Source organism: Protopterus annectens, chromosome 1.part0, assembly GCF_019279795.1.
Source record: "Protopterus annectens isolate FY-2018-M chromosome 1.part0, PAN1.0, whole genome shotgun sequence".
NCBI classification, from domain to species: domain Eukaryota; kingdom Metazoa; phylum Chordata; order Ceratodontiformes; family Protopteridae; genus Protopterus; species Protopterus annectens.
Window position 1 is genome coordinate 766,781,253 of NC_056725.1, and position 25,782 is coordinate 766,807,034.

At 39.4% G+C, this 25,782-nt stretch overlaps 1 protein-coding gene across 1 annotated transcript in view; it reads right to left on the bottom strand.

Moving 5' to 3' along the window:
* The window catches only part of EHD2 (EH domain containing 2), a 756,157-nt gene that overhangs the window by 69,766 nt on the left and 660,609 nt on the right, over positions 1 to 25,782 (bottom strand). Inside the window, 1 exon segment of the mRNA XM_044062805.1 lies at positions 6,178 to 6,342. Coding sequence (XP_043918740.1) covers positions 6,178 to 6,342 — 165 coding nt within the window.

Genomic DNA, 25,782 nt, shown 5'->3' on the forward strand with positions numbered 1-25,782 from the left:
TCTTGGCATTCCTCACCTCTGCTTATAGAATCTCTGACCTGATGGCCTTATATCTGGGAAATCCCAAGTCTGTCTCTTGCAAGATGCTTTCTTTGTGGTCTTCTCTTTTGCTAAGAGAATTGCAGGCCTTATCTGTAGAGAACCATATTTGATCTATAACAAGAATGAAATGTCTACTAAAACTAAGCCACATTTTCATCCGAATGTGTTTTCAGAACTATCATTAAATAATTCCATTCATACCTCTGTTTTATTTTAGGATGTGAAATTCAGGAAGTAGACACAGGTCTTCATTACTGTGGATGTGCACCTTTAGATTTTTATTTTCTGAAAGTAGTGCATGAGTTCAGGATGATGGACTAGTTGTTTGTTTCTTTTACTCCAGGCAAATAAGACCTTGAAGGTACTGTAAACTCTGTCTACCTAGATTGCTAACTGTATTACTTTTTGTTGTGCTATCAGGTAGCAATCAGACTGCTAGAAAATGCTGCTTTCAAAAGCCACTTTCCTAGAGGTGCGGCTTTATTCCAGGTTTGCTTCAAGAATATTTTTTACTGCAGTTTTTGCCATGACCACTTGATCATCACTTCACACCTTCACCATTTAGTTTGGACTGTGATTCTAAGATTCAGGTATCCTTTTATACCTGAGGTCACAGCCTTCTGAGTGCTTACATTTTGGCATTTTTCTGTCTATGGCCTCCCAGTAAGTTTATTGCTTGGGATTCCTTGCAACAGTTAGTCAGCGCAGTGGGCCTTTAAAGTCAGATAGAACAGATATGTGCTCGACATATCAGTTGATCTGCTAGACGGCCTTCTGCAGTGTGTGATTATCACTGTCCAGTTGTCCCTATGTACCTGCGCAGCCACTCCCAAGTAATATTGATGGGTGGCCTTTCCTGTAAGTAGGATAATCATAAAATGTTACATTAACTGTGATTTTGTCATCTTTCATGTTTTGCTAACTCAGCACATGGTAGTTAAACTGGGTGGCATGGGGCAAGGTATGCCCTTCTAGGCTGATGTGTGAGGGTACAATATTTATAGGCCAGATATGTGCTCATCTGTGAGAGCAGGATATAGAACATTTTTGAAAATATGCCAACTTGGCACTATAAGAAGTTCAAATCTCAACACTTACTCACTACAGAGGATCTTCTCATAGATAAAATGGCACGGTGTGCACAAATCTGTTATTTCTGAATCTAAGATGCAGTTCATAAAACAGCCTTTTCTGCAAGAACCATTAAATCCTTGACTTCAGGACCAGTGCCAGCATCTTCCCACCAGTGAAACCAGATTAATTGTTTTATAGTTAAATAGGATACTATTTGTACCACTCTTGAAATCCCAAACAGCTGCTCCTGCTGGAAGGTACCTGCTGAATTGCTCTGTTGCTGCGGGCATTGGCTGAGCCTCTGACCCCTGTGCTGTATCTCCCCTTAGCATCCCTCTCACTTTCCTCACTTTCCCAGCCATACTCCCCACGTCTCTTAATCTATATCACTCAATAGGTATCTTTCAGACTGGAAATGTAATCTCCTTTTTTGGTATATTCAGATGACAGGTAGGCACTGAATATTCTTGCCTGTCCGCTTTAGAGTTTACTTGTTTCCATGCCTACATTTATTGACTATATTACATACCTAAAGATAGTTTTTTTTTTCTTCTCAGTTACTTTATACTCCATTTTAGCACATGCATTCCTGTCACATTTTGCTGCAATTTTTTTTCCTGGCTCTACATAATGGTTAAACTAGTTTACCTACCTATTTCTTTATTTCATTTCCTATTTTTTAATAAATATTGTCACCCAGACAGTGAAGTATTCTATTTTTTCATTCTCCAATCTCCTCAAACCTATTTAGACCTTTTTTCAACACCCAAATGGCTTCCCTTACTACAACCCCTGAATCCAAGTGTTACCCTTTCCTCCCATATCTAAAATCCTCGCCTATTAACTCTTTTCACAGTTGCCCACTCTGTAACTGACCACTCTGATCTGTGTGTTTATGTCTGCATCTACTTTTATTGCAAGTATAAAATGCAACACACTGCAAGATTGTTGTTTGCCAGTCGAACCATAACATATTCCTCACTACATTACTTATGCAAAGAACTGGACTGAAAATTCTCCTTTCTGATTCCAACTACTACCTTGCTTTAAATCCATCTCTGTGTTGAATATCCTGTACATGCAGTCTTCTCTACTCACTCTAGTTGATACAATATTCCAGTCTGTTCTACTCAGAGTGAAGTCTGTGTTCAGCACACCCACTTCTTACATAGCCATCCTTTAATCTTACCTTCAGCAAATCTGTACTCCTTAACAGTCAGATTAGGTGGCTTACACAAGGTAACAGCATTCAAATGTTCTCTTATTGTCCTAAGCAACTGCCCCATCATAAAACTGACAGCAAGATTCTTATCCTCAGTTATATTCTCCGTTTGCCCCTCTACTTCCCTTATTTTGCCTTTTCCTATTTTCTCTTTTCCAGAACTTCCTGATATTGTACTTTCTAAAACATATTACAATATCCTGTCAGTGTTAGCCTGCCTAAAATGTTATACCATCAGATTTCCATGAACAATCCCTACGTCTCATTGTTACACATCTCATATATGTCTGCCACAATATACACTGCTATTACTTACAGGTCAGCTGTGTTCCTACCTAGGCCACTTGTATCACTGAGCATGAGTTCCAGTCAGTAAATCAATATGTGGTCAACTGTTAGATCATTACAGTCAATCTACTGAAAGCCCTAATTAGTTAAATGGAAACAGCCTTTATATTTCCTCTTTAATACATTTACTGAATATGGAATATGACTGCCATCATAACTTAACTGGATGCTTTGTTGTTACCGTTTCATGACTATTTTATGACAAATTTTAATGCTTTAAAACAGAAAGCACTTCCTGTTACTATATATTACTGCTTCATAACTTACTGCATCTTCAAGTAGAACTGTGGGTGACAAATTGCAATTTCATACTCACTGGATGGAAAATTTCCACCCAGAAAAAGCAGACTTTATACTGAATATCTTATTAATACAGCAGCACAATGGACCTTCCATGGTGCATTCAGTATGTGCTTACCCTAAAAATCCAGTAAACATGGCTAGTAAAGAAAAGGCTCTGATTTATAATGAATCCTTGCAGACCTTTCTTTAGTCATTATCTGTGCCATAAGGGAATGGCCAATGGCCATATACAATATATCTATTATCTGAGATTAGAGCATTGAGTTAAACAGTATGTCTTTAGAAGGAGGTAACAAGAGAGCCTGGATACACATAAATGGACACAAAGAAAACATACAAATTCCACATAGATGGTGACTAGAATTCAGAATAAAATCCCAAACCCTGGAGATGTGAAGAAGCAGCATTGAGCACTGTTACCAACAGGCACTGTGGTACACTACACATGTGGTGGAGGATCCCACAAGTGATGCTGACCATTGTGCAGAGGTGATAGCTGTATGCTGTCTGCAATGCAGATGTGAAGCTGCATATGGCAGTTGTACTAATGGCAGCAGTTCTGGTCCAGAGGGCAGTGACAGAAGCACCAAAGATACAAAGTACAATGCCCATACAGCTCTGTACTCAGACAAGCTATTCTGTTAGATTTCAGTGGCGATAAACTGGGATGATGGTCATCAGAGATCTCCATAAACAACAGCAGATGATCTGACTGCATATTTATAGGCAAAGAGGATTGGATTTGCAAAGGCCAGGATACACTGCCTTATATAGGATAGTGGATACTTTAAGGTGAGGTAATTCTAATATATTTCCCTGTCTTGGGGAAGAAAAAATTGATCCCTGCAGTATTACACATGGACCATGTACCAGTGTACTGCATACTCCACCCACTGCAATGTTCAGAGATCTGCCTAGCACTCCAGTTTGCAGTGTACCACTGCACTGCCACTGTTACCACCAGAGCACAGCATATGGGTGCTGCTGGACAGTACCCCCAGGCAAAAACAACAGGCTACCCTGAATTTACATACTTACTGCTCCCAAACCAGGAACCAGAAATAAACATTAACACATATTGCTGCGGATCAATACAGCATGTGTTGGATAGACAGGCAAGTGATATGTGGTTAACACTGTAATCTACACTCTACTTACTAGGCTACTTACTAGGTGTTTACTAGGTTAACGACCACAAGGGCCTATTTAATCCTAGCCATGCATCCCAAATCTCTGACAAGTTCTAGTAAACTTGATAAGTGTAAGCAGGGGCTTAGGAGATGAAACATTTACAAGCAGGGGCTTGGGAGATGAACCATTTACAGGCTACCTGTGTCCAGCAGAGACAGAGGTGACAAACCAAGAATGAATTTCCTGTTCCCCATCCAATTGTCTGTGACACACCAGGAATGAATTTCCTGTTCCCCATCCAATTGTCTAAGTTACACTTGAATTGGATTTGGCACGAACTCTGCTTCACACAGATGGGGAGCCTGTTCTAGAGAAAGGGTAGTCTCTGGAATAAATATTTGTCTCTCCAGCAGGTCCTGTTTATATCACAGGCAAGGTTTAAATCTTTAGGATGTGGAATTCTGGTCCTGTTTGTTTTGCAGATGTGCAGGTGCAGGTCAGCTGGGCAAAAGCAAATTACATAAGTGATATTATCACAGGTCCCAGTGACAGTAGAATAGCACAGTGGTGTTCCACTCCCATGTAAATGTTCTACAGCACACCATCTCATGCTAGTCATGCTGACCTAGAACCTTACCAATGGTAGTATGTCCTGTGGCACTGTTTGCATCATGCACGTGACATGGCTACTATGTACTATGCTGAACATCCAGTCAGCTGCAACTATCACATCCATTATGGCCAGTGCCCAAGGCTTATAACATGATTTACATGACAAAAGCATTTTCACATAAATGCAAGGACATAACTAATGTTCATATAGGGACTCTCCAGTTATCAGGCCATGCCTTGCACATGGTGTCCATCCACGAATACCCCTATACACACACTCACCAGCTCTTTGTCTGGATGACTGCATATGCTGCACACAGCCACACCATCCCTCACACATCAGCATTCCATGCACCCACAACCTCTGTGGTACATGTAATCCTCCACTGCACAGATTCACCATCTTAATGATTAGACTGTGCTGTCTATACAGCTCACATTGTTCCCTGTGGAACAGTCTGAACGTCCTGCCATATGACATAATTTGTAACTCATATTTGGTGATATGCTTTTACTAATATGAGCATCTGTTTGGTAAATAATGCATCACAAGTTGTAGTCACTGTGACCCACATGCAAATAATTAATCTAATTTGAGATGGTTAAGACAGCGTGTCAGTTTATACGGTAATCGTTATTCTGAGTTAGCCTGATGATACGATGCCTATACTTATTCCCATTATTGTCGTCCATGGTTCAGTAAAGGACTTGAGTGAAGATAGCTTCAACCAGGGTGGTGGGACAAGAAAAAAAAAATAGTACTAGATAACAGCACTTCTATCATGTTGGCTTTGATGGTGGGAGGGGCTGCTGTATACTGAATCATGAGATGACCTCAGCTGGTGGTCTTTTATATTTGTAAAACATATTTTATATTTGTACTTTTACATTTGGGAAAGGAAGACAGACAAACTGCTACTGCCAGGATCCATACTTCTCAACCTCTTAGCACAAGAAAGGTGGACAAAGCCAAAAATGGTACAAACTTAGAAAGTTGTAAGAATAACAGGTTTTGTGTTAACATGCATTTTCTGAAGGATATGAAATATGTAACTCAAATGTATGTCATTGTTTAGTGACTTCAGTCCTCAGTGGGTTGCCAGAAAACTTCAAATTTTATGAGGAACAGACCGAAAATATGGGGCAAATACTTGAACATTCTGGAACATTTGTTTATTTGATATACATAGAAGTAATTACTGCTCTTCAGTTAAACAGTTGTTAAATAGTGCCACTAAAGCACCAACGTTTACAGATGCACACTTAAAAAAGAGCCCATGTTTTAAGGAAGTCACTCTTGAGACACATCCCAAGAAAAATATAAATTTACAATGTGTAAAACTATAAAATCATTGGCATTAGGTCAGACCGATAAACTGAAAAAGAGGAAGTACTACCTCAGAAAAAATCAAGTAGAAACAAATAAACATCTTATAATAGCTTACCTGCATCTTTTCACTATCGGGAAAGTCTCCTGGGGAAATATGATGCTCCAGTTGTATCTTTGCAAAGATGACAGGAAGTTTAGAAATTAGCTGTTTTTTCTTGTGATCTTTTCCAAACATTGATGGCATCTCTTTCTTTAGGCAGCTGATAATATGAGCATGGACCTGTACAGAAAACATACAGAATGCTTTAATTTATACAATACGCCTCAGTTGTCATTAAATTCTCATTCAGTATTTTTGTACCAGCAGCACCTATACACATGTAAAAACACTGACCTGGGGAACAGCTGAGCCTGCTATGGACCTAATCAATATACAGAGTGTCCTGCCTGTTAGTTAAGGGTACATGAAAACTGTCTGACAACTCTCTGAAGGTAGTGCTGATAGTGCAAAGCTATTACACTGAAATCAGCTTTCAGTCAGCCATGAAATCTGTTGTGCGATCACAGAGTTAGTATATATATATATATATATATATATATATATATATATATATATATATATATATATATATATATATATATATACACACACACACATATATATATATATATATATATATATATATATAGATATATAGATAGATATATAGCTCAGGGGGTGGTTGAGGGGTTCCTACAACATGGGGAATGCAGAAGAACTTGCCTCCTGGAAAAAATATAAAATACTTTGTTTTCAGTTTACTGACAATGGTTTTCAGTATAATGACTTTGCAGTATTGTCATTCAGAAACAGAATTCGTACAGTCACCATGAATCCATGCTTAATTTGCCAGTGCAAATTAACCTGCTGTATATAGCATATTAGCTGCCATATATCATTCATTCCCTTTTGAATTCATGCACAGTTCATAGATCATATTCGGACTCAAGACGGGCCACTGCACAGGGCTTTGTGTAACAATGAATGCATACAAAGTCCCATTCAGTTCATGAATCCATCTTCTGCAATTGATCAGCATCACACAAGACATGTTGTGTGATTCTGCTCTGTCGCACCTCGACTATTTTTCAGTCCGTTAATAAGAACATCCCTTGATTATATACCATTTGCAAAGTTGGAAACAGCATTGCACAAGCTGGATTCCATGTTGCAAAGTACAGCACTGCAGTACCAAACACACAGTGTTACAGTTGAGGATGCAATGATATCCTAAATCTAAATCCTCCTCCTGATCACTCTCTGAAACATTAACTCACTATCCCACTCCTCCCACTTCCTCCCCACAGCTGCCACACTTGCTCAAACCTGGCTATGTCTTTGGGCAAGGTGTGACAGCTCCAGTCTGTATACATTTGCCACACCTCACCCAAACATGTAGTCAAATGTGAGTACAAGCAGAAGCCTATGCTATAACCAACATGCCCGAGTCTCTGGCTAAGAGAGTGGTTTTCCTAGTACCCAGGACTTGGTACTTGTTGTAAACCCATTTTTACATTGTCTAAATAATACATTTAGGCAGAATTCAGAGAAAAATGTAGAGTAAAATTATAGCTATTTACAGACAGAATTGTATTGTTTGAAAAGTAGTATTTGAATTGGGTAGCAGTCAGACAAGCGATAATTCTATTTATACAGAAAATATCACTTGAGGAGGGTGTTTCTAGCAATGATCCACTTCAGAAGGTACTTCATTATGGATGGAGGAAGTTAATACATTATGTTTTTAACAGCTGCATTCCCTTAGCACTGTAAAAGCCATACATATAAGAAGCTAACTTTACTTTGTGCCTATTTATAGCACGCCATTACCAAATGTTGTCCAAGAGTGTGTGTTAGTTGTAAATGTCTTTGAAAATGTGCAGCTTTATAGTGAACCAAGCCTGGTAGCTGAAGACTGCATTTTTATCACAGTGGCTATTAGGCCATGAACACATTTTAAAATCTTTTTTATTTAGGTATGACAACAGCTCATTACTGAAAGATGGGCTCTTTCAAGACATCACAGCAAATGTTTATTATTCGTGTATGAATGTTCACATATTTTTCTACCTCTTTCTTTGGTATTTTTAAAAGATTTTTCACATTGTGTGAAAACTTGCAATTTTTTAAAGAAAGAAAGAAAATAATTAGTGCACTGATTATGTCATGAAATCATAATTTGCATTAAACATAGCAAGACAGTAACACTTAAGTAAATAGATTAGTACTAGGTTAGCTGTCCTTGGGAGCCATTTTAAGCCTAGCCAATTATCCCCTATGAGATTTAAACTCTGTACCTTGCGTTTATAAGGCAAACACCTTAACCATTAGGCCACCCTCCCAAATCAAGAACATAAAACCAGTTTTCATGTCTGGTGTAGCAATACTGTAGAAAATCTGTTTAGCAACTGTTGGGAAAGGTATTTCCTGATGTTCTTCTAAACTTATAGCTGAATGAGGAAATTTCCTTTGGAACATGTTGTCCACGAAGACACACAATAACACCGTATTATATCAAGAATTTCCCACCAGAATTTTCACAATCAATGGTGTTTCAGCAGAAGAATTTTAAAGACTGAACAAATGCAACATGATGGATGTATAGGTCCAGAAACATGCTCACATTTCAAGCTTTCAGAGTTTAGTATTATTCTGTTATGTATTCATAATGTATGAAAAGTCCTTGTGGTATACAAAAGTCAAAACAAAATTACAGTGCTTTAATGCTGCTCCTCTCATATCAAAAAGCTTGTAAAGCTGTGCTGCTGATGTAGTTATCACACTTTTAGAAAGGTGAAAACTACCTGAGCAAAGCCGGATCATAACATGCTACAAAGAAGACCAGCACCACTCAGTAAGCACCTCAGTGCAAACAATATTTAAAAATATGTAAATAAATTGTTTTTAATTCCTAACAAAAAAGTAGCATGTACAATCTGAAAGTCAGTCTATGTACTTCAAGAGAATATAAAACAAAACTCCACTTTTGAGACCTGCACAACAGTGAACCTACAACAATTTCATGTAAAGAGTAGGCATCCTAGCTCCTGTGACACTGCTTGTGTCCCTGAAGTACTAGGTGCCAGGGGCTGCAGACAAGTACAAGTACATGCCCCATCATAGCCCTCAGTCACAGATGTTTATGCAACAAGAAAGGTTAGCGCTTTGTAAACGGCCAGGTAGTGTGTGACGTGCATATAGGGTCATACCCAACATTTCAGCATGTCATGCAGTTTGCATGATTTGCATATGTTTTTATTTTAATTTTGCTTTAGTTTGCTAGAATCTGTCTAGATTTAATCAAAAAATCCTTTTCAGCAGAGGTGTAGGGAGAAAGGCTTCAAGATATTACAAACATTTTTAAACAGACAGTAATGTACATCAACAGACATTAAATAATATATGTTAACAGTTAGACATACATTTGCTAGTTAGATTACATTCATATGAAAAAAGAAGCAACTGTTATAGTGTGGAAGATACTTTTGCATTAGTAGATGCTGAACATTTAGCATTTGCAGTGGTGTATTATTGGGTTTATCAGATAATAGACTGAGTGATTATTGCTTAGAATTTCAAAGAAATTGAGGTAAGGGAAGGAAACAGGGAAAGGAGAATATGCTGATATTGTAGTTAAGAGTTTGGATGTAAATCAGTTTAAGAGACATTTCTGGCACATATCGCTGTTGTATCACCACTTCCAGAATAATGAAATTATACAAGACTTGTTGGTTGGTAAGTGTAGGCACTGTGGATAATGCTAAAGTATACAGTTAGTTTTACAGTGGATATATATATATATATATATATATATATATATATATATATATATATATATATATATATATATGGGTTCCTGACGAACGACCGAAACCCAAACGGACGGGCATGCTTACATGAAAGTGCTTTTCACCGAAGAAGTACTTTTAAGTATGCCTGTTGCCGAGGCTGCACTACGGTGTGGTTAAGGGAAATTTCCCTTTTCCCCACTGTAGTGCGGTCTCGGAGGAAGAATATTAAAGCAGGGGGTGTGGGGGGGCACAGCCCCCCACATGCGGGGTGCAGGGGGGCGAAGCCCCCCTGTTAAAATGTTAATGTAGTGTTTTATTTATTTATTTTTTAACACACTTTAATGAAAGCACTTTTACGATAAAAGCGCTTTTGTTAAAGTGTGTTTGGTTATTATTGATATATATATATATATATATATATATGTACATATACACACACACACACACACACACACACACACACACACACACACACACACACACACACACACACACACGTGCGCGTGTGTGTGTGTATGCAGGTGACACAAGGTTCCTGCAGGATCCCTGGCTTATGACATTTATCCAGAGCACACGGAGTATGGCTGAACAGCAGTATAACATTTTAGGTGCACAACCATGTTACATAATGGAGTATGTTTTCAGCCAGCACAAAGGCAGCTTTGATTACCTTGACATGTGTGAAGGCTGCCAGCCTAGCCAGATACAATTGTGCAGATAATGCTATCATTTGTAAATATAAATGTTGAAATACAGGCTTGTTTTCTTAAATGAAAGAATATGCTGCGAAATGTTGAACTTAAAACAATGTAGCCACATTGCCCTCTGCTGTAAAGAAAGCTAAGTTTAGCATTTCTTGTCTGTCCTTTGAAGTTCAAATTATTTCATGACTGTCTTTGATGTTTACAATTCGTGTTCCGTCTGGGCTAGATGAAGGCTTCCTGCCTATTGTTTTAAGGCTAAAGTTAATGACCAGAATTTGCATGCATAAATGTCCTTTATTGCTCTGGTTTCTGTCTAGGTGTAAAAGAATGTAAATGCAATTTCTGTTGGCCTGGGAACACCAGGAAAGTGACAGAATGATGTAATGTTTATCAGAACTGCAATTTCAATTTAAACAGAGAGAATCAGAAGGCATTAAGCATTTTTGTCTTGACTATCCAAATCACAGCACTGTCTTGCTCATATGTAAGTTATCTTAGACTTGTGTTTTCTTTTAGAAATAGATAGGAACTAGAAAGATTAGACTAAGTGTTTTTCTGTGATGTCAGAACTGTACTACTGAATTATTCTAAGTTTCTCTGTGATCTCTGAACTCTTGACTAGCACTGTGTAGTAAGTAGTATTATCTTGTGTTTTTATTATTTATTATTAAATATTTTAAAACCTTTCAACTGTGGCTGGTTTATATAGAGATAAGTTAAGCTCTAACAGTACACTGCGTGTATATAAGGATCCTGTACCAAGTCACTCTAATAAGCCTTAACTGTTTAGTTATACTACCAATTGGATAATAATATTGCACAGTAATAACTGGACACCCTTTTAAGGGCCTTTGAGTAGCTGACAAATATTAGCTGGGTGGTGGCAGTAATTACTACCGTATAGTCTGGGTAAAAGGGGCACAGCTGGAGAACCTGTGCCAGCCTACCCCAGAAGTGTCTGTGTGGTTGTTTAAACTCTTATCTCAAAGTGTGTGTATGTCAGCTACTTGGGCAGGGACACATAGCTCTGGTTGGACAGAGAGGGTGCTGGAGATTTTAGCTTGCCCAGCTGGCTGACATCTGGATCCTATAGCTGTGCCAGTGAGGAGTCTTACTGAGGACCTGGAGAGCAAGGGACTGACCAGCCCCAGACTGACTGTGATCTCTGTGTGCTCTTAAGGGAAATTGCACTTTACTGTGTGTATTTGTTATCCTTTCCTGATATATGAGACACCCTCTCTGGTGTTAGTGGTGAGGATTGAGGCTCCTTGATTGCTGGGCCAGGGCACGGGTGTCACATGTTTCAGGGCCACTCAAGTATGAGCCAGCCACAGCTTGTAAGATGTTCCTAGCATGTTAAATGTAATGTAATATGGTGGTGAGCAGACAAGTAGGCCACCCCCAAGGATACTGGTACAGTCAGACTATTTATTTATTTAACAATTCCAAAACTGAAGAAAAACAAACTGTCAAAAAACAAACCAAAAGGTTCCGAACCAGCAGGTGTAAAACTCCAAAGGTTTATTAGGAAATTTAAAAGTAAAGCTCTTTTCGTCTCCCTTAGTAGGAAGACTTCTTCAGACAAAGGAAAAAATCATCAAACACAATTTAAAACCCAAAAAAGGGGGTGTGTGTTACAAAATTACAAACAGCTGCCTTAATTGAACCCACTGACATACCTTCACATTTAAAGTTGTATTACATTAAAAGCATAAATAAATGTCCACTTAGTGTAGACAGAGTGTTAAACATAAAAAAGTTTTCAAAAAAGAAACATGAACTTGATAAAAGTAACCAAGAATGTCTTAGTGAAGATTCATGAACCTAATCAAGTGTAAATACTGTTTGTTTCCCTTAAAATACATTTTAGCAAACAACTTTTCATAGGGTAAAACAAAACTCATACAGAATCTTGTGATTAAAAATAAAATAAAATGAAGTAATGCTTGCAACTAAGTATATACAAATATAATATCCATTCCTTAACAGAAAAGGTAGTAAGGAGTACACATCTCTAATGCATAATGAAGAATCAATAATAAATGAATAAATAAACAGTGCAACTCAACTAGGAGTCTGCAATAACCGGAATTTCAAAGGCGTTTCTAATAAAAGAAATGTTATTTCTAATGTTAAATAACCGAATACGTTTATTTCTGTGTTAAAAATCTAACACAGAAATTGCTTGTCATTTAAACGCCAACAGAATGCAACGACAGTATATGAAAAATAATTTTTTTAAAATGTTCCTTGAGCAATGGGTAAAGCACCAAGCTGCGATGAGAACACTTTCTTAGCTTTTAGTATGCACAGTTGTAGCAGCCAAAACAAGTCAAAATGCAGCTGTTTCAGAAAAAATATGGCAAGGCATTGCGTGGAAGACACGTCTAAATCAAAACAAACAAACCGCCGGATTCACAAGATGGTACTTCATTCAAGAACCATGCAGGTACTAAGCATGCGAAAAAGGCGGATAGCCAAACAAATGAAAAATCAGTTCACAATCGTGCCCATGAATACGGCACATTGTTCTGCAAATGAGTTTTTTGTAACTGTTTTGCTTAGCATTTGATTTTTGCCTACTGTGACTTTAACAATGTTTAAATATGCCTAATACCTACTGTAACCTACATTGTCTGGAGCTTTTCTCCCCAGGACTCCATTGAAAACGGGTTCTTTTTGGCCCAATGGACTATCCTGGTAAACCAACTGCAAATAAATAAAATAAATAAATAGATTGTTGTCTATTGTTATTCCTAACAGCTTAGTGGTAGGGTCAGGGGAGATGAGAATACCATTGTAAGAAGTGAGATTAAAATGTAAAGGGATGGAATTTCGGGTTGGTGTGAAGAGTAAGAGTTTAGTTTTTTGGGGGTTGAGAAGGAGGCAGTGGTGAGAGAACCATTTTTCTACAGTGTTAAATGCTTTTTGCTTAAGAGTCTGAAGTTCAGCTTGGGAAGTGGCTGTGCAGATTATGGTAGAGTCATCTGCATATTGAATGCAGGTGGAGTATAGAATAGTTGTTTTCAGGTCATTAATGAAGATGGAAAATAGGAGTGGGCCCAATATGGAGCCCTGTGGTACACCGAGGGAGATCGACAGGTGATTAGATAGTTTATTTTGCCAGAGTACAGCCTGCTGTCGGTTTTCAAGGTAAGATGTAAACCAGTTCATAGATATATGATCAAGAAAAAGGGAATTTAGTGTATGAAGGAGTAGTTGGTGATTAACCATGTCAAAAGCTTTGGATAAGTCAATGAAGACTGCGGATGAAAGAGAATTTTTGTTACGGTTGTAGTTGATGCAGTTAATGAATGATAGCAGGGCAGTAGTGGTACTGTGGAAAGGTCTGAAGCCATGTTGACAGTTAGCAAGTAGGTTGTACTGGAGAAGGTGGTTAAGTAGTTGTTTATGGATGCATTTTTCCATAATTTTTTCAATAGGGGATAGTAAAGCTATGGGTCGAAAGTTAGAAAAGTCATTGGAGTTCCCCCCTTTATGTAATGGGATGATATGTGAAATTTTCCAGATAGAAGGGACAATTTCTTCGCTAATGGATCTATTTATAAGAATGGAAATGGGATAGGCAATGGCTTTAGCTCCTTTATGCAAGAATTCTGCTGGGAGTTTGTCAGCGGAGGGGGTAATAGGTTTTAACTTTTGGAGAAGGGAGGAAATGTAGGAAGTAGACACTGGTTGTAGGTGAAATAGAGGGGGTGGATTTGTAGAGGAAGTGGGAAGGTTAGATGTATCAGGAGAGAGGTGGCTAGCTAGAGTTTGGATGGTATCTGTGAAGAAAGAGTTAAAGGCATTTGCAGTTTGTGTGGGGTTCTCAGGGTTTGAGCCTTGCGGGTTGGGTGTGATCGATTTGCCTGGGTAAAGAAGACTGTTAATACTACTCCAAAATTTACTAGGTTCCTTGAGAGAGGTTTGTTGAAATTGGAGATAATAATTCTTTTTGTCTAGCAGGATGGCTTTTTTTGTACTGTTTCTATGCTCTCTAAAGGTTTGGCGGTCTGTCAGATTTTTTGTTGTTCGCCATTTTGCCCAGGATTTATTTCAAAGTAGGATTTTTTGTTTAGTATTGTTAGTGAGCCAAGGGGCTGGTTTAGCTTTGATTCTAATAGAGCATGTTGGTGCGTGGCTGTCAAGGGTAGCTAAGAATGTGGAATTAAAGTATTTCACTGCTTCATTTATAGGGAGAGTTTTTAATGGTGTCCAATTACATTGTTTCAGTTCTGTTTGGAAAAGTTCTGGGTTAAATTGCTTTTTTGAGCATATTGTTCTGATAGTATTAGGGAATTTTATGTTGGTTTTATGTCTGATAATATATGTAAGTGAATGGTCACTTAGGTCATCTGGAAGGGTTCCTGTTACATATGATTGCTGAGGAGTATTAGCAAGTATCCAGTCCAAGGTACTATCTTTGTTAGTGAGTCTATTGGTTCTGGTAGGGCAGTTTATAAGTTGTGAGAAGCCATATAGGTTGACATAGATGGTGGGGTTGATATTTGTACAGGAATTCCAATCTATATTAAAGTCCCCAAGGACTATGGTTTCTTGTGGGAGATTGATAGAAAGCCAGTTAAAGATATGTTTGAGTGTTTTAGTGTTATTTCCTGGGGGAAGATAAACACAGATGATATTTATAGCTTTACATGTGTTGACCTGGAGTTTGGAGAAAATAATCTCTGCAGTAGTGTCCAAATGAATGTTAAGATTTAAAGTGCTGACTTGAAGCCCTGCTTTGTAGAGGATTGCTACCCCTCCACCCTTTTTGGAAGAACGGTCAAGCCTAATGATATTGTAACCAGGTGGGGTAATTTCATTGTCTTTAATGGTTGGTTTTAGCCATGTTTCTGATAGACATAGGATATCAAATAGGTGAGCCTGTAGGAGGGTGTGAACTTAAGCAATTTTGTTGCAAATACTGCGTATATTGAGATGTGCTAAAGAAAGTGAGTTGGCAGGTTTGGTAGGTGATAGGGTCATAGTTGTGTCTTGGTTGTTGTTTGCAGTGGTAAGAGGATAGTTGGGGCCTGGGTTGGGATGAATGTCCCCATCTAATAGTGAGTGGGGGAGTATTAAAGGTCTTGGCTGTTGTGGCTTACAATAGAGGTTAGAGAATGTTCTAGTTTTTTGGTTAGTGAACTTAATGTGTGCTATTCTATGATATTTGGCTAGTAGGTAGGTGGGGTTGTGAATGAGGTTTAGGAAGTTTTGGGAGAAAGGCAATGCTGGGGAAGAGGTGTGTTTGGATGGGAAGGGAAGGTTATAATGGAGGGAATATTCATAGGAGGTAAAGAGATAGATGGTGGATAGAGGAGGTAGGAGAAAGATCCAGATTAATGAATGTAATTTATGGGGAATGATTAAGATGGACATGTTAAGGGATGATAAGGTATGTAAAGCACTTAAGAGATATAGTGGTAGGTTGGGTGTTAGAGCAAGGAGGGATGAGGGATAGGTATCAGTGGGTGTGTTCCGATAAAAGGGGGTTGGGAGTGTTAATGATGTGTCTTATATGATAGGAGAAAGTATAAAGGGGAGTGTCCTTTAGGGGAATAAATGTAGGAGTACAGGGGGCGGGTGCGATTTGGGGGCAGGGTAGGGGAGCGGAGTGAGCCCGAAGGGCGAACGGAGCGGGTAGAGACAAAAGAGTAGTCTGTCAAGGAAGACAATCAGTGAAGTTAGAGAAATTCAGCAGGTAAGTCTGGTAAGTCTGGGAGTTGGAGTGGGGGAGTGTGGAAGAAAGTCTAGAGGCTGGTAAGAAGAGATTCAGGCTATTAGATGTATGGAGGTGATTAAGGATACCTTAGGACAAGGAGAGATGGTGACGAAATCAGTAGAAAAGCTGGGGACAGAGTACTAGAGGTACGATTGAAAAAGGGTAAGAAATTAGTATACAGAAACTTATAATGAGCCACCACCTAGTGGCTAGACACTTAATTGCAAGAGATAGGTCTCCTATAGGAGTTAGCAGGCTAAGTGAGAATTGGAATGGACCAGATAGTAATAGAGAGGATATAAGTTGGAAGTAGGGGTTATTTAAAGAGATACGTGGGGGGGGAGGGGGTTGGCTGCTGGCTAACCTGACTGGGAAGCTTGACTAACCTAGCAGAAGCTAATATGTTTGTTTAGTTGCATATTACTCTTAGTTATAACCATACATACTTTTGCTGCCTTATAACAAGGGAAAAGTCTCTCAGGGAGCCAGTAGCTAATTCTTTAGTTTGAGATTAATTTCTGTAGCGTCCAGCAGGGTAAAATTCAGATGTCTGGTGTAAGGGCAAAAACAGGAACACAAGTCTGGTAATATAGGGAAAGAAAGGAAAGTAGTAAGGCAAACAATAAATACAACTAGAAAGCAGGTAGATATATTTCTTAGGTAAGGTAGCATGAGATGTTTCAGTAAAAATAAATACAGAGTAGCAAACTTCAGAAATGCTCAAAAATACTCAAACACATACAGATAACTAGGCTAAAAAAGAGTTCAGTCTGCATTTAAACAAGATAATTCATTGACAAAACATGCAAGAAAATTACATAGTGTATTTGAACTTCTATGTTTCTAATACCTTCTTGTAATACAGTCAGTTAGCTAGCAAAAGGAGTAGCTTTGCTTAAGTAATACACTAACAAACTACTATTTTAGGTACAGGATATAATGCATTAGAGGTATCTAGCCCAGGATACTATAAATAAGTAGACAAGGGAAAGTAGGTAAAACTATGGGGAATTAGGCTAGGGACACTGTTAAGGTTATGCCTAACAAATTGCCTGTAGTTAGATGACGGCAATATTTTCATATATCAGTTATTTGAATACATATTATTGTTGTTTTATTGATAATTCAATATAGGAACTAGAAGGAAACAGACGCTTAGGTAAAGGTATAACCTGGTACTGAGCGTTATATTTATTGTTTTGGTGAACAACAGCAGTTAGAGAATGGGTGGAACCGAGTTTTGTTTTCAGCAATAAAATCGGTTCAGCTGTGTCTATGTGCTCAACACTCAATGGGATTAGCTAAACACTGCAAGAACCCATGATAAATACAGGTTTAGTTTCAAAGTCTATACAAGGTAAAAGGTTAAGTCCGCTCTGGATGTATAAGGGGTAGTAACACTGTTATGATCAACGGTAGTAGAACCGCCTATTATAGTCCCTGGTGCATGTCGCTTTTAGGCTCAGCCAATACAGCGCAGTGTGCTTTAGGGCAGTGTTAAGTTGAGTAAATCAATGCCGCACACAGGAATTCGCTGTTTACAACTAAGTATGGCTGGAAGGTGATACTACAGAGATACAGTAGGAAAGGATAGATGCTAGGGATTAGTGGGGAGGTAATAAAAGATGTTTGGAAATCACTCCTCTAAGATAACAGATTGTATACACTACAGGAGCCTCTAAACATTACCACGAGCACCAATGTACGCTGTATGAGAGAATAATGGGTAATTAGGCGTGCGTACTTGGTTAACTACACATTTCACGAAAATGGGTCATATAAGTATTTGTACACTGTTTAAGGATTGTATCATCAAACAAAGGAAAACTTAAGCAGTAGTGAAACTAGATTAACTATGTGTATTAATACGTCCTTATAAGGCACTAACGGGCTAAAAATATATACAGTAAAGTCTAACGTATGAAAGAGATAGGTAAAGGTTTAGAGGACCTAACTGATGTTACGTTTTGGACTACGTGAAGGGCTAGCTGTGCTCAGTAGTAGGGCAATAACCAACTTTCTTAGACCACGCAACGGGCTAGTTGTGCACAGTAGTCGGGCAATAGCTATCAACAGAAGATGTATGGTGTCAGTCACACATGCTCATCTTTAGTTAGGTAAAGCATTTAATGAGTGAGCATAGCCCGTAACAAGCCGCAGCACATCAAACAGATTACAAGGATCAAACATTCATGTTTCTCATTGAGCATACAACGCAGTACAGAAAATCACTTTAAAAGGATAAAGCATACAGTTTTCGCAAAGAGCAAACGAACCTCAGGGTACAGACACACGTGCTCAACGCTGTTTGCGTTTACAGCGAGAGCTGTGAGCACAATCAAATATCAGCGCAGCAACTGATTAGATGTATAAAAACATGTAAGCATTAGAAAAGAACATTAACAAATGAGCAATAACAGAGCTTTGGTTCACTTACTGCAGGTTAAGCGCCGAGACAGGGAGCACAGCAGCCAGGTACAGGGCCGGGAAGAAAGATGGCATCCCCTAATGTGGAGTATATTTATAAGGTAAGAAGGGACGTAGGGGTTGAGGGGGAGGGGAAAAGACCATAAAGCAGGTATGGGGCAGAAGCCGCGAGATAAGCGGATGTAGGCCAGGTAGGAGGAAAGAAGGAAAAGGTAGGAGGGAGGAGCTCAATGTTAGAGGACATAGACTAAGTAGGAAACAGTAAACGAAGTTTGCAGGATAGTCATAGATGAGGAGAGGTTATAGAAATGTACGTGCAGTAGTGAGATAGAGAGATGACAATGGTATAGAGAGATAAAGGGAGATAGGACAGCAGGATAGCAGAGACAAAAAGAATAGTCTGTCAAGGAAGACAATCAGTGAAGTTAGAGAAATTCAGCAGGTAAGTCTGGTAAGTCTGGGAGTTGGAGTGGGAGAGTGTGGAAGAAAGTCTAGAGGCTGGTAAGAAGAGATTCAGGCTATTAGAGGTATGGAGGTGATTAAGGATACCTTAGGACAAGGAGAGATGGTGAAGAAGTCAGTAGAAAAGCTGGGGACAGAGTACTAGAGGTACGATTGACAAAGGGTAAGAAATTAGTATACAGAAGCTTATAATGAGCCGCCACCTTGTGGCCAGACACTTAATTGCAAGAGATAGGTCTCCTACAGGAGTTAGCAGGCTAAGTGAGAATTGGGATGGACCAGATAGTAATAGAGAGGATATAAATTGGAAGTAGGGGTTATTTAAAGAGATACGTAGGGGGGGGGGTTGGCTGCTGGCTCACCTGACTGGGAAGCTTGACTAACCTAGCAGAAGCTAATATGTTTGTTTAGTTGCATATTACTCCTAGTTATAACCATACATACTTTTGCTGCCTTATAACAAGGGAAAAGTCTCTCAGGGAGCCAGTAGCTAATTCTTTAGTTTGAGATTAATTTCTGTAGCGTCCAGCAGGGTAAAATTCAGATGTTTGGTGTAAGGGCAAAAACAGGAACACAAGTTTTCACTGCCTTATAACAAGGGAAAAGTCTTTCAGGGAGCCAGTAGCTAATTCTTTAGTTTGAGATTAATTTCTGTAGCGTCCAGCCGGGTAAAATTCAGATGTTTGGTGTAAGGGCAAAAACAGGAACACAAGTTGCAGGTTAAGCGCCGAGGCAGGGAGCACAGCAGCCAGGTACAGGGCCGGGAAGAAAGGTGGCGTCCCCTAATGTGGGGTATATTTACATATATATATATATATATATATATATATGTTATCAAAACACATACGCACGCACACACACACACACACACACACACACACACACACACACACACACACACACACACACACACACCATAATGAGTATGGGCACTTATGCCACAACTATGCCTCTGTAACATACATGCGAAGTGTGTCCATCCAGGACATACCACACAACCCTAATTTCCCTCTGCTACCATCCTGAAATGGCTGGATACTTGATGTACCAAAAACAATGCATAACTCTCAGTTACTGGGGTCAGCCTACTGTGCGTATTTGCAGTGTAACTGTACAAAACTCTGGTATAAGTGGTACTAACAAGGCACATCACCCATTGCGACATGTGGGGGCTGAATCCAACCTGATGTTCTCATATGGATAATCCCTAAACCCATATATCCCTGCATGGATACACAAATCTTCTTTGGCTCTGTCAGCCTGTTGTTCCCGGTTTGTCCTTCTCTCATGGACAACATCTCAGCTGCCATGGCATTTGCCTTTACCTTGGCACTGTGTAGCAGGCCAGAAGCTTGCTTATGACACTGTTGTAATGTGTGGCTATGTGTGCTCCCACAACAGATATGCCATGGATCACATCTACCACATTTGATGGTGTAATGACTTGTCAGCACCCCCTGCACATGTGCATATACTGTCATTGTTCATAAGTTTATAGGTAAGTACTAGGCTAGCTGCCATTGTGGGCCATTTTAAGCCTAGCTAATTTAGCTTTCAAAGGTGAGAATAATACGCCGTATATTGTGTCTGTGAGGTAAACACCTTAACCAGTATACCAACCCCCAATCTTCTTTTGTGTTTGTAGCTAGACATTTTTTTCAGCAGGACTGAAACTGCTCAGGGTCTGCTGTTCACCTCTTCTTCTGGACACGTATGTACTTATGAATACTTGTCACACAGTAGCTATAAACTCTATGCTGTTTGGACTAGCAGACATACAACTACAGACAAATGGGAAATTTAATTTTACCATGAAATAGTCAAAGGTAAAGCTATGGGGCTATGCCATATGACAACTGCAGGGATAAAAAATGGAATTCAGACACCAAGTGGATGTGCTAGCTGGTATGCAATGAGGTAGACAGATATCCTGCTGTCAAGAACTGCAGTCACCTTGAAAAGTGCCACTGCTACGGATCTGCTGTTGTATTATAGGGAGAAAATATATGTAGATGTAGAACTGCTGGACTTCCTATTGGAATGTTAGAACTCCAAATACCAAGTGCTGGTACTGAAAAAAAAAAACAGGCTGAAAATTCAGGAGAAGAGTGAATCCTGAACATTGCTCTTTTCATTTAAACTTCTTCCCCCCCCCCCAAGGGCAAGTCCCCCTACACCCCCAAACTTATATATAGCAACACCAAGTTCACCATAACTCAGAAAAAAGGGAAAATTCTGAGAAAAAGCTATCTCAGACTTAGCATACTTGTCTGGTTTTTTTTGAATATTCATTCTGTGTGTGTTTTGGGACTCAGTCTAATGGGTCCCAAAATTGCAAATGGTTACCTAACTGCTGCACTCATCACCATAGGCCAACTCATATACTAGACAGGCCTTAAACTATAACAGCAACGGGCATGTGCAGGGACAGGTTGTTCTGATACTGTGGGCTACCTTGTTGTCAGTATATTAAACAAACATGAGACGCATGCAAGCTGGCACAGATATTCTTATTTGTAGTTTTTTTAATGGGAATTCCAATAGAAAAAAGGAAAGAAAAACAGAAACTACTAGAAAATTCATGAGTACTGTGATCCTCTTCAGACTGCTCAAACAGCCAAACTGTGTTGTTATTCTTCCCAATAATTTTGCTCAGCTATGCAAAACAGCTTCCCAAATTTGCACAACTTAGCCTAGAACACTGCAGCATGCCTACAAGGCTATCTGAGTTTACACTTTCTTGTGCAGCATTTAGACAAACTAGGAAAGGAGGCATCCATGTGTCTGTGAGTGGCTATTTTTTTGCTGTATTTCACCAGTGGCATAAAAGGGCAGATGCTATCTATGCTCATGTCTAGCAGCTCATGGCAGAGAGATCATGCTGGATACCTGTACGAATACAAGTGTTGTACGACTTCATGAGTAGCTGCTCTACAGAAATCACACTGAAGACATGATTCACACGCTATCATCTTGTTAATCATGAAAGTGATACCATTTTCAGAAGTTTGAAAGAATGGCAGCTTCTGTTGGTGTCTGGTGGAGAGTGCCTGCATCATGCAGGAATGAAAGTAAAATAATGCATTATCTGTTTCATAGCATCTGAGCTCCTATAATACTGCATTTACGAAAGTTGATGCCTTTTATGACCCATCAGAGATGTCATCCTTAGCAACGGGCATCACAAGGACAGTAGAACAGTGTAGATATTGGTTTAATAACCTACAGTGCAGGAACCCTGATGACCTCTATGTACAGGAAGCGGTCGTTAGACATGAATGCTCCAAATGCTATAGTTAAGCATTTTTACCCATCATTTTATATTTTTATATCTTCTTTTCTCTACTCTCCTGTTCAAGGTTTGCGATTGTTGTTGTTATTGGCGAGTAACTGTTTTTTTTCTTGCAAGTAACAGTTAAGCTCCTCTCAGTAATTTGGCATGCTACTGTACAGATGTTCCATGTCAGTAGGAGGTGGTGATGGTGGTACTGCATCTGATATGCCGCTACATTTTGTTTGGTTTCCTGTGAAGCCCTGTTGTGTGGTGGGATCATGCTGCACTGTGTCACAGTAATGCACACTGCACTGTAGTTCCCCTTGTACACCTCTGCCATACTCATTTTACATGTCTTAATGTATGCACAGAGGTTACACATTTGCCTGCTGCTTGACACAACGGCAGAGCAAATGGGAAACACTTATAGGATAATATATATTGTTTTAGCATTTCAGCTTACAGTCATCTTGGCTACAAAATGTGTCCTTTTCTTTCAGCATGAGCAGAATATGATGCAAACTGTTTCACTTAATACAGAAGGTAGGACAGGCTTTCTGTTAGCCACAGTGATTTACCCATACAACGGTTGATATGTCACTTATGGTCTTCATTCTTTGACAGGATACATTCACTTATACATTCCTTCTTATTTTGTCTCCCCATGGCAGATCTGGATGATGTATTTCCTCCATGGCACCTTGTCCACATCATGGGCCTGCCAAAGCTGTGGACCAGGTTCATGAAAGTGGTGAGTCTGGGAGTACCTTGTTGGCAGGGTTTCTGGTTTCTCAGTGGCAGGTAGTGCATTGGCTGAGGTGGCCCAACTACAACTGGAGCTGGTGGTGGAGTGAGCAATGAATAGATATTTGGGCTGCAAAGAGAACTTCTACAAGCAAAGAACAGATTCTCTTGACCATCTGGCTCCTACCATCAGGCCACCAGTGGGGGGGAGGGGGCAAACCACTGGCCACCCTGATTCATTATGTGGGGATAGATGTCTGCAATGTCCTTCACTGCTGGGATGAGGGTGACAAACTAGGTGCTCCTACCCTTCCCTGTACCCAGCCTGTGCATTTTGCAACCTTTTACATCAGCATTTAACTGTTCTTTATCTGTTTCTGCCCCTCCAATGTCTCTTCATCTTTTTATCTGATAGTCTGGCAGTTAGAGCAGACAATTAATGTTATGAGAAATTTTCAACCTGCTTTCCGTAATCCAGGTTTGATTCCCTCAGACTCCATTTGTCTACTAATAAAGCATTTAATCATGCTCTGTGCAACTGAGAATTTGAGCTAGGCTCCTCACTGGTTTCCTGGCAATATGCCTAATAACTGCCTATGAATGTATGCTTGTCTATGCTGTTCTTTGTTTGCCAGTCTGCACTCACACACTACCCTACCCACTGATTTCTATCTTGCCCTTTCTCTTAATATAAAACATTGGCTCTTTTCCCAAGATAAAAAAATAAAGGTTTCTCTCCTTCCTCACAATTATGCACTCTCCCAAATGCTGTCCTTATGTGTGACCTTTTGCTTCTTCTTCCCCTTTTCCTACTTTCATGAATACCTCTTGTCTTCTTTTCTTTTTTATGTATCTATCAGCTGTCCACATATATGGACACCATAGCAGTGTCTTCCCAGCCAGGGGCATGGTAATGTGCAGCCTAGCTGATAAGTACTATGTTCAGATATCTTGATCCGTGTTCACATTTTCTGTTCCCACAAGTTTGCTCTGTGCCTGCACAGTTTCATTGCATAGCTACTTGCTGCATGGCTCATTTACACACTCTTGAGTGGAGTTATTTTCCCATAAGCATGCATATTTTCATTTGGATAGTTACATTCTTCTCCTGTTCCTGTATAAGGTACTGATATACAGAATACTCTGAAAGGAAATATTTAATTTAAAATTTTTTCTTCAGATACTTACTGGACAGACTGGATAAATAGCTTTGACTTAGTACAGCAAATTACTTTCTTTCTCCTGGGTTACTTTTGTCTCCCATGCCTCCTGATCATCTCAGAGACACAGACACACACACACACACACACACACACACACACACACACACACACACACACACACACACACACACACACACGCACACATCAAGAGGCTGTTTAAAGGCTTATCTATCCATCTGTTAGCATGTCTTCCGAATATGGAAGGAAACTAGCGACTCCAGCAAAAAAAACACAGACACAGAGAAGACATGCAGAAACAGCAAAGAATAAACCTCCATTGGGAAATGAGCCAGGCAAACAAGTGTTATGACACAGTAATGCTAGCCACTGTCCCAGTGTAATATGTGTGCTTTCATTACTGCTAACAGCTATTTAGTTCTGTTAGGGCTATTTTCTGTGCTTTTTTATTAATTTAAATACACTGTGGTAAATGAAAGTTTTTTCTGCCTGTTGTCAGTGATCTGTTTCTACTACATAAAACTCTTACCTTGTTTGTGTGATTACCTGTTTATGGCAGGTTCAGTTTTTTTCATTGTTTACTGTATACTTGTTTGTTTAAGCGTATTGGTCAGCGTTAATGTGTAACCACTTTGGTACCAAAACTGAGGTTATACTTTCAGTGGTGGTCCACTGTGGTAGAGACCTGTTTAGACTCACACAGTAATCAAGTAAACACAAAAGGCAAACAGCCCAGGACTACAGTGTGCTGTTCACCTCTCATTCATAGCTTTAGCCCTGATGTTTGCAGCGCTGCTGACACGTTGCTCTGTAGGAGCACTTAAGGTACAGGGGTGGATCTATGCGGAAGGTGCATGACAGCACTGCTCTGTAGGTGACAGTACACTGCCTTCATACAAACAGCCATTTTGAAAGACTCTGCACCATGTTCAGTGCAGGGGATGGTTGTTTGCATTTCTGCCAAATGAAGTAGACAAGACTGAACCACACAACCCAGAGAAAATTGCTACACTGCATTGTGCTTGTTACTTACTGCTGTGCATTACAGTCCATGTAACTCTCTGAATACTAGATCACCGATATGCATAGCTCTCAACTTACTTGCTAAAGAATTCTGAAAAAACTTAAAAATAATGTGGGGAGAGGGACAAAGGCCCAAAATCAAGAACATTTTTTAAATGTTCTCAGATTCATTTAGAAGTTAACAGAGTAACAGAGGTTGCATTAACGCATTGCCTGAGCAATATGAAGTATGAAACTAATATTACTGACTGTAATCCTCAGTGATTTACCAGAAAACAAACAGTTTTATAGGGGACAGGGAAAATATTAGGCAAAACCAGGGGTGTTCTGCAAAATCATGGACAGT